Below are 19289 nucleotides of genomic sequence, written 5' to 3' on the forward strand. Positions count from 1 at the left end.
AGAAAAATATTAAATAAAACAGATTTTTATAATTATAGAAATTTCAAAATATTTTCCAAATATTTTCTTGAAACCTGCATTTTACTTTATTCATAACATTTGATAACCACTCGCGATCCGGTGAATCCGTGTTAAAAGAAGCTGATCGAAATAGCTTGATGCTGGCTACAAAGCAAAATACATCACTGGACGCAGGCAGTGTAGAAACAGACCAGCAAAGGTCCATTTTGGAAACCTTGCTTTGAAGTAATGTGAAAACGGTCTCGGAGCAAAGAAAAAATCCATGGTAGAGGGGGGTATACTAATACTACTTTATACTATGTATACTAATACACGCCCCCTTCTGCCATTGACTTTTTTCTTACCTAGGATACAACACTCACGTAGGATGATGGTTCCTATATGATGCGCAGACAGTTTAAACGCTTCTTACAGCTTAAAAGAATATATCAATTGCAAATGCATTTCTTATGTTTACATTGAAGAGAGAGGGTAGTTGCTCTCAGCCACTTTTTACATGTCGAGGCAGCGCATTTTAGATGTTTGTTTAGCGCGTGCAGTGGATGATAGCAAGCACATACAAAATTATTAGCTTAGCCGCCTTGATAGACCGATATATTGCTCTTTATAATTAAAATAATAATTTTTTCCAGTTTCCGTAACTCAAATAAACATTAACTGCTAAAGCACCTAGCCAACAAAGAACCCTTTTTAACTTCCATTGATTTAAGATATACATATGTATATCATATGCAACTGTTGAAAGCCTCTACAAAAATCTCTCACTATGTATATTAGATCTTAAAACAATCCGATTCGAGCGCAAATGTCGTTCTCTTATTTAATTCAATAAAATGTATACCAACTCAGGGCAATAAAACTCTTTATTTAATTAATTTATGCAAGAACTCCAACTCAATTCACGGCAACAAGTTGCAATTGCCCACACCAAACACTGCTGTAGCAAGTGGGACGTTTGTGCTGCGCAGCCTGTGCTGTTGACCAAAACTGTTGCCGCAGCCAACACCACTGACAGTCCACACAACTTGGGCATTAGCAACAGCAATTTGCTGCTTTGTTGCAACTTCTGGCGACGGAGTGCCCAGCATTGGGAGTCTATCTGGTCTGCACGCCTGCATACCACTTTCGGCCTGTCCGACCACTTCCACCGCCTGCATGGGTGTGCATGTGCGCTTATACGTGCATGCGTGTGTGTGTAAGTCTACCGGACGCCAAACGTTTATAGTCTTGCTCACTTTTCCTGCCGTGACGTTGGCGTCATCATGCAGCGCGCTATGTCCATGACTGTGTTTGCTACAAGTAGTGATCGCGCACCTCATTGCCGCAAAGGAAGCGCACCAGCCAACAATAAATGTATGTATAAAGGAAATAGCAACAAAAACGATTTTGAAACGAAATTAAAAGCGGCCACAACCACAACTCAAATGGGTACAAAAAAGCCAACCACATTTCGAGTCACCATCAGCAGCAACCAGAGCAACAACAGCAATTGCAACATGATCAATAACGCCAATAATGCACAACAACAAAACAAGATCAATTTATAGCCAAGCGCAGAGCACACGAAATGAAACCGCACACACAAAACCCGCATAGTCACTGACAAAACGCACACATATACATTGACACTTGTGTGTGAGCCCTGCTTGTAACGCCGTTTGCTGCGACTCAGAGGCGCTTCAACTTGTTGTTGACGCTCACATTGTTGTTGTTGACTCTCGTATTGTTGCTGTTGTTGCTGCTGATATGTCTCAACGTCACTGCGCCCCAACTGTGGCGTCGTAGCCGCTTGGACGCTACGCTTGACGCGCGTCTCAGCTCATTGCGCGTCCACACATCGCGGCGTGCAGTTCGCCTTTTCGCGCTTCCACTGTCTTTCTTCCGTACTTCTTTACTACGAGTATTCCACTCCACTCCATTTCGGCTAAGTTGCGTTCGCAATTCAGTTCAGCTTATTTGTTTGCCAGCTGTTGATGTTTCTCGCCGCAGCGCGTAAGTCCGCGAAATTCAAGTGTCAACATCGTTTAAAAAATTACCACGATTCTTCGTCGAGAGCTTTTTGTAACCAAAAAAAAGACATTTATTGGGTGAAATTGTTTAAATTTAGTTTATTTAATGCTGTGCGCTTACTGAAATTGTGAAAAAATTGCAAATTACAGTTTTGCATGTTGTGTAAGAGTAATTTCTTCGCCAACTTGACCGTTGACTGATAAATTGTATTGTGTGTGCGAGTGCTGCCTGGTGATAACATTTTTGGTGGTTTATAGCTGAAAAAAAATTAACAAGAAACTGAAACATTTATTATATTTGCACTTTCATTTAAAACGGCGAGATTTATTTTGTGTTTAACCAATATATATACATTTTGCAATTGATATAAGAAGAAACTGCAAAGGCAAAATTACGAAAAATTACACTTTTTTATGATATTTTTGAATAATAATAATAATAATAATAATAATATGTATAAAAAGTAAAGATAAAAAAGTGTTTCAGCTCGGCAAAGTGTTTAAAAATATTACACACAAAAATTAATAATAATAATAATAATATGTATAAAAAGTAAAGATAAAAAAGTGTTTCAGCTCGGCAAAGTGTTTAAAAATATTACACACAAAAATTTTTTAAAGTAAATAAGTCATGAGTTGAACAAAAGTTGATATATCACCGTGCATGAAAAATTTGAAATAAATAAATAAAGATTAATGACAATATTTTTTAATTACATTTTATTTAAAAGAAATAGTTTGTAGAAAAAATTATTAAAAATTTATTTTCTATTTAAAAATACTTTTTATAAAATCATTTTTTTTTAACTTTAATAAAAAGAATTTTAACTGGATATATTTTTTATTAAAATGGAACATTTTAAATAAAACAAAAAAAAAAGAATTTTACTTACTAGAAAATAAGAAATATTTTCCTACTAAGAATAATAATAAAATAAATTATTGATAGCAAACAGTATTTTAAATTTAAAAAATATAATTCTACCTAAAAAAAATCGAGCTTCATCTTGTAGCCAGCCTTTTTAAATGGCTCAAAACCGTCATGAATATTAGGTTCTTTAGCGATTGGCTGCTTATGTGATGGTTCTGGTCAATCGACTTCGTAAAATTCACAAATTTCATTGGTGGCTTGTGTGGCATTCTTCCCTTTTTATACCCTGAACAGGGTATATTAATTTTGTAACGAAGTTTGTAACACCCAGAAGAAAGCGTCGGAGACCCTATAAAGTATATATATGAATGATCAGTATGTTGAGCTGATTCGATTTAGCCATGTCTGTCTGTCCGTCTGTCTGTATATATACTAACTAGTCCCTCAGTTTTTAAGATATCGTTTTGAAATTTTGCAAATACCATTTTCCCTTCAAGAAGCTACTTATTTGTCGGAACTACCGATATCGGACCACTATAACATATAGCTGCCATATAAAMTGAACGATCGGAATCAAGTTCTTGTATGGAAAACTTTCACATTTGACAAGACATATTCACGAMATYTGRTATAGATAATTTTCTAAGGCAACAATGTAATCTCCGAAGAAATTGTTCCAATCGGTTAACTATAGCATATAGCTTCCATACAAACTGAACATATAGTTACTAACATAAATGCACCTGTGAAGGGTATTTAGCTTCGGTGAAACCGAAGTTAACGTTTTTTCTTGTTTATACAAAAATTTGGCTGTATTTTGGAGTTTATTCATTATTTTTCAATTTCCCTGAAATGAAGCTTAAAATCTCACCTTTCTAATATTATATGGTATGACACAATGTGATTGGTAGCACTGCACATATACGACTGCCACGACATCTATTGACAAAATACGAAAAGACTTTTTCGACTGCCAAACATCAATACGTAATACATTTATCCAAGAAATTTCATTGCTGTCACTATATTATTTCACTGGAAAGTCACCGTTAGGTCTACTTTTTTGCTAATTTTTCGTGTTGTGACCTTTTTGTATATAATGTGCGATATACTAAGAAATCCATAAATTATTTAAAAGAGAAAAACAATATAATAAATTGTGTAAGATAAAATTATTTAATAGAAATGATAATAATTCAGTAAAGGAATAACCGAAAAACATAAATTTAAAATCTATAAGGAACTAATTAGTTTCGAAAATATTTCCGTTTTTGAAAAAGTTGTTGAATTAATCACGATAAAATATTACTTTTTTTCAAAAGAAAAAATTTCAAAAATTTTCGAAATTCGGAAATGCAAAATTCGAAATTTTTCAAACTTTTTTGGCTGTACTTATTCAAAAAATATTAGAATGTTGAATACTTTTTATAAAAAAGTAATACATTTCTATAAAAAGAAAATTTTCGAAATTCGGAAATGCAAAATTTGAAATTTTTCAAACTTTTTTTTGGCTGTACTTATTCAAAAAATATTAGAATGTTGAATACTTTTTATAAAAAAGTACTAGATTTCTATAAAAAAAAAAGATTTTCGAAAAAATTGTTTTTGCTATATTTACTCAAAAAGTATTAAATTTCTTCAAAAAATAAAAAAAAATTTGAAAAAATTGTTTTTGTTCTGAGATTTTCCAATTATTGTCTAATTTTTTTTTATTATTATTATAAAATTGATTATATTATATAAAATTAGCAACACATAATTACTATGCTAAAAAATATAGTGATATGAAAACTTTTAAGACTTTTTTTGTTTATTTTCATAAAACAGAGCACAAATTCTTACTACATTTCCCTTTTCTCTTGGCTTTCATGCCCATTAATCACGAAAAATGCGGTTAGCTGCGTGAGAACGCAAATGTTCCACATAAACTATTTAAATAAATGCATGCATAAATTTATTAAAGGTGCGCGCACATCTATGTGTGTATATGTGTGGGTGCATGCAATAAATTTTCTACTTGAAAAATGGAAAAAACACTTTCTGCAGTTTCCCGCAGACACGAAGACTTTTCATCTTTTGGCCTTTTTATACAAAGAATTTGTAGTAGTTGTTGTTGTAAATGCGCGTATTTATGCATTATTGTAGTTGTATATACATATGTATATATGTATGTGGTAGTTCTCAGCGCCGCACTGCACTTTTTCATACAAATTAATTTTATTTATTGCGTGTTGTTGTTGTTGCTTGTCTTTATTTATGCTTGAAAAGACGATAATAGAGGTGAGGAAGCACAATGGCTGTCTCTTATACACATCTAGATGTGTATAAGAGACAGGTATATATGTATGTGGTAGTTCTCAGCGCCGCACTGCACTTTTTCATACAAATTAATTTTATTTATTGCGTGTTGTTGTTGTTGCTTGTCTTTATTTATGCTTGAAAAGACGATAATAGAGGTGAGGAAGCACAATGGATGACTGAGTGCGCGTCCGTCGAGCAGGCAGCAGCACAGTGTTGTTGATATGAATGGACGTGATGAATCATTCCACTTGGCACTAAATGCATGGCTATGTTCTTATACATATGTATATTTGTATGTTTCAGCACGCCACACGCAGCGGCTAAATGTGCCGCCGATTAAGCAGCCCAAATAGCATACATAAATAAATATATATGTATTGTACAAATATGCTTATTTATATACTTGGTTGTTATGTTTTAGAAGAATGCGGCATGTCAGACATCAACGCTTTGTAATAGATCGCACGCCCCGCACTCAACACACGAGTATTTGGCCTCCTGACAGCTGGCAACCGCATTCACCTTGTGCCAGAATCGCCGCCACCTACCTACTCACCTACACATACACAAACACACATGCATAGCACACCTAACAACAATAACAATGTTTGCACTGACTGCCCTATTAGCCCAAAGGCAAGCAACCACTAAGTAAATGCCAGCCAAGTTCAGCCCGACAGACACACAAGACATTTGCCACAAGGCATTGAAAGCGAGTAGCAGATCACACTAAAAGGTTTCATCTCATGCTCAAAAATGTTTATCGCATTTTCTACTTCATTAGAACTTTTCATGATCGCATTGAATTCAGTTCGTATTTTTTTTCTACATTTTGTTCTTGGTCGGTAAGCGATCATGATCATGAATAATTTTTTCGCTTTTGTGATAAAAAAAGAAAACATAAAATACCCACATACTTTACTTACAAGCAAGCAGACCGCAGTGTGTACATACATCTGTGTGACGGTCATCTATTGAGCGTATGTCGCATGGCATTTCAAAACCATACTGCCGCCGTATGCTATGAGTCAGCAGTATTTCCTCAAAATTTAACAGCCTCAAATGGCTAGCTAAATTGAATTAGAGTTCAAAGACAGTTGCTTGCTTTATTTGGGGTTCAAGAAGATCACATAGCATGATCATTGCCGATCATACTGATCAATTTCAGACTATTTGTCAGCGCACAAATCAATGTCCGCAAATTGAAGATTTGGCAAAAACGAGGCCAAGCATTACTACAACACGCACACAAACACACACAAGTCAATAAATGTTGATATTTCCTCATTAATGATCATGTCAGGATCCTCTTTGCTCATGCGAGCGTATTTAATGCTTTAAGCTTATTATTACCTCATGTGCTTATTATACGAGTTGTCTGTCTGTATTTTGCCGCTTTTTGAACTCGGTCTGAGTGCGAATTTATTACACGCTTTTTATGATGCGTTTTACGTTTGCTGCTTAACCATTTGTTAGGCTTTGGTTGCCGCCACACGCATTTGTTATGGTTTTCCGTGAATTTTACGTCTGTTTGTGGGCCGAAACAGCGCGATATCCTGCTGATAATTTGATTCAGCTGTAAGTGTTATTTATTGATAGCTGTCAATTTTATGTACCATAAAGATCACTCCGAGTAATGAAGATCATTTGGACTGGCTGATCTTGCCGACATTGGGTTCATAAATTTTTGATATGAAGGCAAGCAAGCTTTTCACCATATTTAATAAGTTATTGAAAAATACCGTTAGTTTATTGGAAAAGTAGCAATTTGAGCAAGAGAGTCTTCCTCAGGAGTACATAGTTTATCCTATAGACTTTGCAGTTTAGGTTAGGTTAGATGGCTGATCTAGAGAGGTCACACGTGGACTGCTATATTTAAAACTCTGTGAAAAGAAGAACTCCAGTGTTCGAACTTATAAATTAGCAAATCGAGTAATAGGGACTACAAATTTGCACAGACGTTCAATTTCCATTCCCACCAGTTCGCCTGCCTGAAGATATGCACTCCCAAGTGTTTAAGCCTTGACCTCCCAAATGCGGGACAGTCAAGAAGGAAGTGTTGAGTTGTTTCCTCCTCGTTTTCTGCCATACAGCTTCTGCAGACGACGTCTGGTAAGATTTCCAGCCTTACAGCATGGACTCTAAAAGAGCAATGGCATGTTAAAACTCCTACAACTAGTAAGAGGCTAGTCTTACTAAGGCAAAGAGATCACTGTATCTTGTGAGTTGGATGTTGGGCCAAAAGCATTTTGCGACAACGGGATCACCATCAATCCCGCGTTGCCCAAGCTCCTGCGAAGCCCAGCTATCTCATCAGTAATAGAACACAAAAGGATACAGGAGTACCAACCCGCTCCCATTTTACTAATAGCAGTTCTACGGTCCCATTTATTGCTAGCTTCACCAGTTTTACAACCTCCTGCGATTCCGCTGTGGCATGGCACCCATACCAGTCTTATCACAACGAGACTCGGTTCTATTGATAACGAGCATGACACTTCTTGAACAACCCTGGACGCACTTTTTGTGACTTCAAGACTAGTATCGCCGTCCTGCTATCTGAGTGGATGGTCACTCTCTCAAGGAAGCTGTATTCCAGAGCAGTAAATTTACTGCTACCTTAATGGCTTAAAGCTGGAGTTGATAGAGAGCTATTGACAGTAAACCCTCCACCAACCTTCCTCTCCAAGCTTTTACACATAGGTAAAGAGGCTACTTCAACGGCGTCTTCCGACACACAACTCGCTCGCCAGTATATGGACAGAGATGAATTCGCCAAAGTTCGGTTTAGCGACTGCGCGGTCTAAGTGATCCTATAAGTGTTCTATCGTTATCTTGCTTGGGTTAAAGCATCTGTTATGAGACATCTCGTACATACCATATACAATTGTTACCTTGAAATCTGAGCTGGTATTCTGGCCGTAGGAAATCGTAAGAAGTTTAGTGAACTTCTTTCCTTCAGCAAAGTACTCCTTTCAATGGTTGAAGCAGTTCTAACTGGACTCTGTCCGATCGATATTTATTCGCTAAATTGAATATTTTACCGGATGCCTGTTGCATTAGCGGTTTGGAAGAAGATGAGATAGAATCAACTTCTACTACACTTTCTTCTCGTTTGTCTCGCTGTTGCAGGATCAAAGCAAAACCATTTCGCCACTTATACTTTCGGACATCCAGCTGGAAAAGTGGAAAGAGCAATAAAGCACCTGAGGGATTTGTGATAGGTTCAAGCGCTCTAATTAGCCGATAGCTGATATCCAACTACAGGAGTTTATCACATAGCTTCACAATAGACTGTACTCAACCGTTTAAGTGTGATTCCCTATGTGATGTGGAGGAATCAGGCATCTAATCTAAGCTAAATTTACCTTTCTTGGCATCTAACAGATTGAATACATTAGCTTTCTATAACAAATTAATTATAATTCAACACTCTAAATAAAATGGTACATAGATCATAGCAAACAGTAAGTGCTTTCAAAGCTTGGTATAACATTTATTGGCGAATTTAACAGTTTCTGTGTGAGACGTCGTTTCGACTTTCAGTAACAATTGTATATGGCATATACGAGATGTGTCATAACAGATGTTTTAACCCAAGCAATATAACGATAGAACACTTATAGGATCACTTGGACTTTTCTGGGCTAAAATTTCCGATTGGAATCCGTTTTTCAACTATCTTTCAGCTAAGGCTTTAAGGTAATAAATGCTGAAAGCTTGGTTGCCTCAAAAGTATGAGAGACGCCTCGGACCACCTTGACTTAAGCTCAATGTAAGTTCACTGCATCTACTTACCATTTGGCTTTTGCGCAGTTTCAAGACGGACCTAGAACAAGTAATAAGTACTATATAGTATAACTAATTTTTGATTTTTTGTTATTTTTTTATTTAAGAAAATCAAAATTAAGTACAAAAGTCATTTGAGGAAAAGCAAGTGCCAACAAAGGCAAGACAAGTACTAAAATAATTTTTAGCAGTAAACCAATTTATAGGCGCTTAAAAAAGCTTTTTTGAAATAAACACAATAATTAGTTGTATGCCAAAAAAATAATTATACGAAAATAGGCGATATGTGTAGCGATTAATAGCTTAATAAAAATTTAAATATGAAGGCAACCAAAACACCTGCAAAATTGAGTAATATTTTTTGTTTGAAAAATCGTGTCATAAAACGCTTTTAATTATTACTGAATAAAATACTTACATATGTGTATGAATATTTCGATTATAATATGTACCTAAAATACAAAATATCGTAACCTCACTTTTCATAAGTTTAAAGGCTAAGGTAAAACGATATAGTAGAATCCGCTCCTATAAAAAAATTTTGTTTTGGTTATAAAATGGTTATATATTGGTTATAAAAGGGTTATATATAGGTTATAAAATGGTTATATATTGGTTATATCTGCGAGCGGCAGATGCAAATTTTATGCTATGATTTAGTGAATCGTAAGCAATACAAAAATATAATTCCGATTTTTTTGATGATACTAGTTTAGGTTATAAAATGGTTATATTATATATTGGTTATATGTGACAGCGGCAGCAATAAAGAACTGAATTTCGTTCTTTTTGATGCTACCTTGTTTTGCATTTTAAGTGACGATATATATATATATTATATGTAAAATAAAAGTATATATATCAATGTATAGTATGTATGTATTTCTAAAAAAATCATGAACGCTTTGTGCTCAAATCTGTCTCTTATACACATCTAGATGTGTATAAGAGACAGTATATATATTATATGTAAAATAAAAGTATATATATCAATGTATAGTATGTATGTATTTCTAAAAAAATCATGAACGCTTTGTGCTCAAATGTCGCTGAAATGCGATATTATTGTAACAAAGGAATCCGGCGGCACCCACACTTCAACTTTTTAATTATTGTGTATAACGACGGACGATACATTTACTAGAAGCGCTTAGATATGCGCACGTACACTTGGAAATGCATATGTAACTGATAATAAAATTTATAGGCACACCAGTAAAGGCAGTGATGAGTGGCGGCACAATTAGGAGGTGATTATAAAGTAATAAAATCAATTGAACCGGAATACAAAGAAAATCGTAAAATATTTATTTAAATACGTGATTAAATCAGCAACGTGTTAATACGCTGGCAAATAATAATAACAACAACAAGAAATAATAATAATAATCAACACAAGTGATCTACAGTGAACGTCTAAGCACGCACTGAATACGCAAAAGCAACAACAAAAACAATTAATTGTGATTTTCTGAACGCAAGTGAAATTGCGTGCAACAGCAAGTGCTAAAAACAAAAACAACTACACTTAAGTATTTTAATTGCAAGAAAACCCAAGACACGCGACGCCCACAAGTGTGAATATGGCCACGACAATGCAACAGAGTGCCCCGCCAGCGAATGCGACCACAAATCCACAACTGAAGCGTATTGTCTACTCGAAATATCGCGAACTTTTGGGGTCCTACAACGACAAGGCGAATGCAATTATCGAAACGCTGCCCGCTTATATGGTGCGCGAGGATCGCGGCTTTCATTGTGAGTCCAATGGCGCGGTGACTGCAACGGTAACAGCAGCGGTGGCGCCAATATCGGCAACAGCAGCATCGAAAACCATTATAAGCATACCAGCGAGATCAGCAACAACAACAACAGCTACACCGCCAAGTCAGCATATAACAGCAACAATTGCTGGCACAGCAGCGCCCGCAACACCCAGGAATGGCACGGCGCCACCGAATTGCGCGGCGGCAGCGCTGCTACGTCAAGTGGCCGCGGCGGCGGCCGCAGCAGCAGCGGCACAGGGTGAACGTGTGAGCGAATTGTAAGTGCGCACTTTCTACTTGATTGAGTTTGCGGGTATGGGTTTGTTGATTGCGTTTAAAAAGGCTTTCTTATTAATTTCATGCAATTTATTTGTGGGGAAGATACATTCATAAAAATTAGCGGAAATTTTTAATGAAATGTTAGATTTTACAAATTTTGGACTCATTTCTGTCGATATATTGTGTTTTTGTTTATTAGTGGTGGGTCCAAAAAAATTTTTTGTTACGAAAAAAGTGAAGAGAAAAACAATAACATTTTTAAATTTAAATAATTAATGGGGAAATAAACGGTTTTCAATTAATTTAAGAGAACAACATAACAGAAAAATAATAACATTTTTAAATTTAAACAATTACCAGAAAAAAAAAAAAACAGAAAAATGGTTTTTATTTATTTAAATACACGACAAAAAAAATTTGCAACTTTCTAAAATAGTAGAAAATTATAAATTAATAATTCAAATAAAATTACATAGCAGAAATATTTAATGTAAATAAAAAAATGTGAATGAATATATTAGTACCAATAACCCAAAGTAGGCAAAAAAATATTTTTTTTTTAACAAAATTCTATTAAAATATAAATTACGTCTTTGAAATAAATTTTAAGACTATAAAATTAACTGAAGAAAAACTTTTGGAGAATAAAATGATACAGTTTTAATAAAAAACGAAATCATTACTTTAAAAATAAAAATGATCTCAAAATTTCGAATGAATAAGTAAGCGTGTTCGACATTAAAATGAAACATGTTTTTAAAGTTAAAATATAAAGTAACTACCGTCTAAAGTCTTTTCGTATTTCTAATCAAATTTCAACTTGTTCTTATATTTATAATGAACTTTAATGAACCAAATATGTACCATTTTGGTCGACCACTTTTTACCAACTCTTCTGGTTTCTCGGTGAAAAACTGCGACAAGTAATTTTCACAGGCTTCTTTTGAAGCCAATTTTACTTCATTGAGGGAGTTCTGTATTGACCAAAAAAAAAAAAAAAATGGTAGTCCGAAGGTGCAAGATCAGGGCTTTATGGTGGATACATCAAAACTTCACAGCCAAGCTCCCCCAGCTTTTATCGAGTGAGTAAAGATGTATGTGGCCTAGCGTTGTCCTGATGGAAAACGAAGCCTTTTCTGTTGATCAGTTCTTGCCGTTTTTGAGATTGCTTGCTTCAATCTTATCAGTTGTTGACAGTAAAATTTAGAAAAAAAAACGTTCTCCCAGGCTAGAGAAGCTCTTTTCCTTTTCAATCCCCCTAAACACTCAGCATAACCTTTTGAGGCGTCAATCCGGACTTTGTGGTACCCAAACATCTGTTTTGTATCCAGCCTCTTTTAAATGGTTCAAAACCATTTGATGATGAATTTTAAGTTACTTAGCGAAGTCATGGCTGCTTACGTGACGGTCGTGGTCAACCATTTTCATAATTACTTATTCTATATTTATTCCAACAGAGATTTTACTTAGAAAATCGGTGCTTTCATATAGAGTAAAAAAAAAAAAACAATGTGAGGTTACTTTGCTAGAGCTCCTAAGATGAGTGGAAATATATTTATAAGCTGTACAAAAATATTAAAATACAGTTTAGAACTTGCAAAGGAAATCTTTAAAAATTATTATATTCATATTAAAAATGATTAATAATAATAATGTTTATGAAAAATTTTACAAAAACACTTTATTCTTGATAATAAAATAAAAATTATTTTCTTGATGCATTTTTTTTAATTGTATGTGCCATTTATTGTTCGAATATTGTATATTACATTCCCAAATGTGTGCACTCCCTCCCCAGTCTACCACAAAAACGCCATTTTGTGGTTTCGCCACTCATTTTCCGCCGACTTGTTAACGTGCATCTATTTATAGCAACGTATGCTGTCATTATGTCATGTACTGCAGATGCAATAACTTGCGCGACACAACAGTCAACGTCTTCTAACCCCCCAACATACATACATACAACACACTTACATATACAAACACATAAACATACACATATGTATTGAGCAACGCATTTGCTTTTCTTTTCTTATGACGCCCTTGATCTTGAAAAATCGCTGTGAGTCAGTGTTTTTGGTTGTGTGTGGGTGAAGCGGAGGGGGCCGCTATTATCTTGTGTTTGATGGAAAATAAAGAAAAGCAAAAGTTTCGTGGGCTATAAAGCGCCAAGGCGGCCCCCTCACTCCAAGCGACACTAAGTGAAATGCCATTGAACGCTTAAAAATGCCTTCCAAGAAGAAAGAAGCATTAAAAAAGCAAAAGAAAAAAGAAAAATATGTGAACGGCAACAAAAAAAGCACAAACAACAAATGGGTGATGCCAATCAATGACAGCAGCAACAACAATAACTACATGAGCAGTAGCTGCAGCAGCAACATGTTGTTGCTCCATAGTCATGACTTGCCTTACTGTATGCATCTATGTATTTAAGCTGACATATGTACTTGTATGTATGCATATGCGAACACACTTGTAAATATATGAGTGTATCCATATATACTATATATATATGAATATATATATGCTCATATACGTTCCTCGGTTGCTATGGGTCAGGCCGTTCGAGTATACCGCATTTCTTTGATGCAGCCTTTGTTTGGGCAAGCAAAATGCTTGAAGTGAACTGAGTATTACGAGATTAAATGGCGTTCATTAAATTGTGGATGCTGCTGGTCGCTGTGAAAAAAGGAGTGGAAAAAATAATTGCACGACGAATCAGTATTACATATGGGTCGCACATTCACTGAGTGTCGTATTTTTAAGTGTCGCTGCACTATTTTTAGCGATCACAGATTTCTGTGGAATCAGCAGCGCAACCAAAAGGACCAAGTATGGGAAGAAAATCGAAACTTGATGAGTAAGGGAAGTGGAAGTCTCTATGCGGCGTTGTTATAATTTTAGTTTTGGGTGTTGCACATTTTTGCAAGCTAATAATTAGAATTGAATAGCACTTAAAAATGCAGAGTTAATTAAATCTAAATAAATAAATCACAAAAAAAAGGGAATAATTACAAAATATAGTGCTAGTTCTTTTTATCTCAACTTTTTTTGCTTTAAACAAAAATAAAAACAAGACGAAACCCAAGCTGAAATCGAAATTTCATTTCGTTAACTTCTCATTATTTTATACGATCCTTGTGAGTTCAGACTTAATAACCATAAAAAATTTGAACCAGAATCTTCTTCATGGTATGATATGATATCGATTAAATACATACAGGCATTAGAGAACGCTTTGTTAATTAGAAAAGACATCCGAGCAAACCAAATAAATGCTTGAACCCTATTCGACCTCAATTTTAATCGTTTGCCTGATTGCCTCCTCCACAAAACCACAAATAAACAATATTCTACAAAATCCGAAGAGCACAGCGCAAAACATCTGAATCATGCCTTGGCACATTTCTTGTTTTTGATTTAATATTAAGAATTTTGCAATTCATTTCTACATGTTTTTCTTACATTTGGCATGAGTAATAATTTTTCACCACCACGATATTTATTGGACGAACAAAACAAAGTGAAATGGAAAAATAAATTACAAATTGTTGCAACTGACTCTGCAAATGATGAAAGAAAATAGCAAAAACAGAAAGATAACAGCAAGCAAAAAATTACAAAAGCAATAAGAAAATTAATTATTTGCGTTTTCGTTGAAAAAGTGTGGCAGCTGGCGTGTAGAAGTATCAATATTATGCACTTTGTACTGTGGGAAGGTGTAGCCAGATATTTGGATTTGAATTGTAGCGAAAAATTGTAAACAGTTTGTACGTGCTCTTTTGATGGTTTTCCTTTCTGCTGCGTTTGAGTATAAGTTATCTCACTTTTTTTTGGCTACAGTAGTCGATCTGTTTAGTCTGCCTTATGTTTGAGGCTTTTAAACAACATGCAGCGATTTCCTTGAGAAATGCTTTACACAATTGTTTATTCTTTGTACATTTCGGTATATTTTTTCACAACAATGATCAGCAGTCTCTGCTCACCTTAAACTTTTGAAAAAAATTTTAGTAAATATTTGTTGTAAAAATATTAAAAATTATCAAAATATTTTGAAGGCTTTCTGAATACTTTTTTGTTGTATATCTGGTGGATATAACATATGTGCTCGAAACTTGCAATCATATGATTAAGCACAGTGGGAATGTGAAGGAAACACATAATGTGACGATCTTGCTAGCTCTCTTTACATATCACCCAGATTCGAAATTTTCCTGTAAGCTAACTATTGGTTAAATAGCCGGTTAATTACCCAACAGCACTAACAGAATTTTCTGTTAATGTTGCTATGAGTGTTTAAGGCCCAATTGACAATTCTAACTGAAAGTCTCTCTTACTTACGCAAAATTATATTTTCAATGTACATGTTGTAGTTTCCATAGGCGTGATTTGCTCTGTGAAAAAATAATATCCTTGAAGGATATCGTGTAGCTTTCTTCAGAGATTCAATTTTAAGTATGATTGTTATATATTATGTTTATCAACATGACTACTTACAATAAAACTACAAAATACTCTTTGTTAAGAGGTAATCAATCAGTTTTAACCCCATTTTCAACCAATGTCTATAGCAACCCAGAATTTTAAGTTGCTCTACTATAGCTCTGAACAGCTCATTAAGACAAAATAATTGTTTTATTTATGTCTTCCACTCGAAAAATTTTTTAGTGACAGCTATTAGTATTTGAATTCTGAATTGTAAGATTCAAGAATGTTCTTCACTATCAATACTATGGACTCTATGATGTAATAACACAATTTCATATATCTAACAAGAAGCTTTCTAAACATCTCCAAACTTTCATCTACCCAATGTAATTTTTTTTTTTTGTTGTCAAATTGTAATTTTCAGCAAAGTCGAGACCATAACATATAGATACCAAATTTAATTTCGTGAATCTTGCACAAAATTATTTATATAAGCAAGAAAGAGGAGGAGGGATGTTATCCGAAAGGCAATAAATTTTCTAAAACTTTACTTCACTAACCATATAAAGGTTTTCAAGACTGGGTCATAGATAAGTGGCAAAATTTAAAAACTTCTGAATTATATGTGTCTAAATTTTTCTTGGAACACCATCCCAATGGAAATCTAGATAAAAGAAGACACTGAAAGCTAAAGCCGCTTTACATCATTTTCCAACCCATACTTTACGCTACCACTGTGCTGTTGCTATTATCCGTTTCACTTTGCATGTCTTATGCAAATTAAAAAGACTACTTCATATATTTTTTTAAGCACTTCATTAAACATTTTTATCCTCTTTCTATAAATTTCATTGGCATTCAATATTGACATTTCTAATTTCTATGCGCCACTTCCTGCGGCTAACAAAACTCAAGTATCCGCTTTGGCGGCCACTTTTTTTTTCTTTGTTGAAAATCGCCAGACCCGTTATGAAGTGGTTTGAAGAGTGGATAATGTGCCAAGTGGTTGGGTGCTGTGCCAGTAGTCCGCTGAGTATGAGCATACAAAAAGCTAAAACTGACTCAACTGAGCACCAGGAAAAAGTAAACAAAGCTGAATGACACTTTTGACAGTTAAATTATGCAAATCAACAGATATGATAGGTGCTTGTGGTTTACAGAAATCAACTGAGTAGTGAAATGCTGCTTTGTTTGCATAGAAAAATGTGAACAATAATGAAAAGTAATATTGCACACTCATTGCTGAGTCAGTGTATTTGCTGTGACCTATTTTGGGTGGATTTTTTGATGTAAAAAGATAGAAAAAAACTAAGTTCATTCGTTTATATGTATGTAGTATAGTATATAGTGGTTATAGAATTGTATATACGTTTATACTTGAGAAAAAATTCTAAAAGTAATTTTGAAAACCACTGATCCGAATTTTTGCTATTATTGAACGCTTTTGACAAAGGTATATAATATTATTTACGTTTTTTTAATATTATATTTTTATATCTATATACAATGTTGTTTCACAAAAATAATGAAGTCTCTTGTATTTAATAATAAATGCGTCCAACTTATATTTAAGAACATCGTAAATATTTCAAAATTTTCGAAAATTATGTTCATTCACGAGTACAGCGCTGACTAATCAGCATTAAGGCGACGTGCATTGCAAGCATACAGAAATGCTCCTCTCATAGCGGCACCACCCAGAAGAAGCGTCATGTCACTTGGCACAACGCTGTACGACAAACGAAATTTTGAATACGAATGTTACAATATTTGTTTACTTTTTTGTTTGCTCTGGAATTGCTCTTAGAGATACCTTTATATATAATATTATATATGTATATTCGAAAAAACAAGACAAATTTCCTTGGTGACATATAAATGACTAATTATATATGTATATTTCTACCTAGGGTTTATATGGTATATATGGATGTCTGTAAGTCTATTCAGTAAATATATAATAAGTATTTTCCTTGTTGATTTACGACTTTCTGTTGGCAAATATGATTTCGTAAATAGAAATCCACAATCATCAAGAAATTGCGTCTTTAGAACAGATCACTCCTGAAATGTAGTATTTTCGACCATTGAATTTGTATTGGGTTTTTTGGAGCTATTGTTCTATATTCTCTCTTATGGTTCATTTCATTTCGAATAAATAGCGCTATTTTGCCATCTGGTGCCCTTTTTCTGTTGAAGAAAATCTTAAAATTTGCTTTTAGTTTTCTCACAAAAAAAAAAAAAAAAAAAAAAAAAAAATAATAATAATAATAATAATAATAATACCTTACGATGCTTAAGAAAACTACTTGTCATGGGCATAAACAAAATCTACATAAAACAAGTAAGGAAGGGCTAAGTTCGGGTGTCACCGAACATTTTATACTCTTGCATGATTAAGTGATAATCGAGATTTCAGGCGTGGTTGTGAACCGATTTCACCCATATTTGGTACATGTCATCAGGGTATTAAGAAAATATTATATACCATATATTTCGGCCCATAAGTGGGCGACACCACGCCCATTTTCAATTTTTAAAAAAAGCCTGGATGCAGCTTCCTTCTGATATTTCTTCCTTAAAATTTAGTGTTTCTGACGTTTTTTGTTAGTCGGTTAACGCACTTTTAGTGATTTTCAACATAACCTTTGTAGGGGAGGTGGGCGTGGTTATTATCCGATTTCTTTCATTTTTGAACTGTATATGGAGATGCCTAAAAGAAACGACTCTGTACAGTTTGGTTGACATACCTATAGTAGTTTTAGAGATATGTACAAAAAAGTTAGTAGGGCGCGGGGCCACGCCCACTTTTCCAAAAAAATTACGTCCAAATATGCCCCTTCCTAATGCCATCCTTTGTGCCAAATTTAATTTTAATATGTTTATTTATGGCTTAGTTATGACACTTTATAGGTCTTCGGTTTCCGCCATTTTGTGGGCGTGGCAGTGTGCCGATTTTGCCCATCTTCGAACTTAACCTTCTTATGGAGAAATACGTGTACCAAGTTTCATCATGATATCTAAATTTTTACTCAAGTTACAGCTTGCACGGACGGACGGACAGACAGACATGCGGATTTCAACTCTACTCGTCACCCTGATCACTTTAGTATATATAACCCTATATCTAACTCTTCTAGTTTTAGGACTTACAAACAACCGTTATGTAAACGGAACTATAATACTCTCTTTAGCAACTTTGTTGCGAGAGTATAATTAAAATCGATATAAATGGTTTCATTATCCCCACTCAGTATATGAATTAGTCAAACATCTTTTCACGATCTTCATCTTTATTGGCGTGAACAACGCTTACGGGTTGTAGCCGAACTCTCTTACGATGATGTTTTCCTTTTTTTCATTTTTTACGTTGCGAGTCCTAAACCCAGAGCACAATCCTGGGGAGGGATCTTTACTCGATCTAGATTTTTAAATATCCTCACTGTGCGGTTCAAGCAGTCACCGAAATAAGCGTGGAACTCGAAAACTTGACAAATTTTCGAGTTCAAAATAACAAAATATATTCTTGCCGTGAAATATTTATTACCCTAAATTTGTTGGTAAAGAAAGAACCGTAGTTCTCTATCTACAGTAGACAAAGTGTTATCACCAAAAGTGGACTAATGTTTACAGAGGATAAATTTGTTCCTTAGTAAATAACTTAATTGCGATGTATAGTAAATCTGTGTGTACTTTAATTTTTCCGCTAATTGACTATTAATTAATCAATTAATTTTTTCAAATAATTGCAATGAAATTTAGCTAATTGCCTTCTTCTTCTTGATTGGCGTAGTCACCGCTTACGCGATTATAGCCGAGTTA

At 34.5% G+C, this 19289-nt stretch overlaps 1 protein-coding gene across 11 annotated transcripts in view; it reads left to right on the forward strand.

Annotated features, from left to right (window-relative positions):
• Positions 1-19289, forward strand: part of LOC108967865 — a 75568-nt gene that overhangs the window by 26875 nt on the left and 29404 nt on the right. For 5 of the 11 annotated variants that reach the window (XM_018931491.1, XM_018931494.1, XM_018931495.1 and 2 more), the window contains exons 1-2: positions 1929-2108; positions 10199-11035. The exons of 4 other annotated variants lie outside the window; for them this stretch is intronic. In XM_018931491.1, coding sequence (XP_018787036.1) covers positions 10575-11035 — 461 coding nt within the window. In that variant the 5' untranslated portion in view covers positions 1929-2108; positions 10199-10574. Of the gene's footprint in view, positions 1-1926; positions 2109-2153; positions 2194-10198; positions 11036-19289 lie in introns of those variants that run through there. 2 more of the 11 variants (XM_018931492.1, XM_018931493.1) reach the window with 2 other exon arrangements.

The sequence above is a fragment of the Bactrocera latifrons genome, unplaced genomic scaffold, assembly GCF_001853355.1.
Source record: "Bactrocera latifrons isolate USDA-ARS-PBARC rearing strain unplaced genomic scaffold, ASM185335v1 scaffold_2, whole genome shotgun sequence".
NCBI classification, from domain to species: domain Eukaryota; kingdom Metazoa; phylum Arthropoda; class Insecta; order Diptera; family Tephritidae; genus Bactrocera; species Bactrocera latifrons.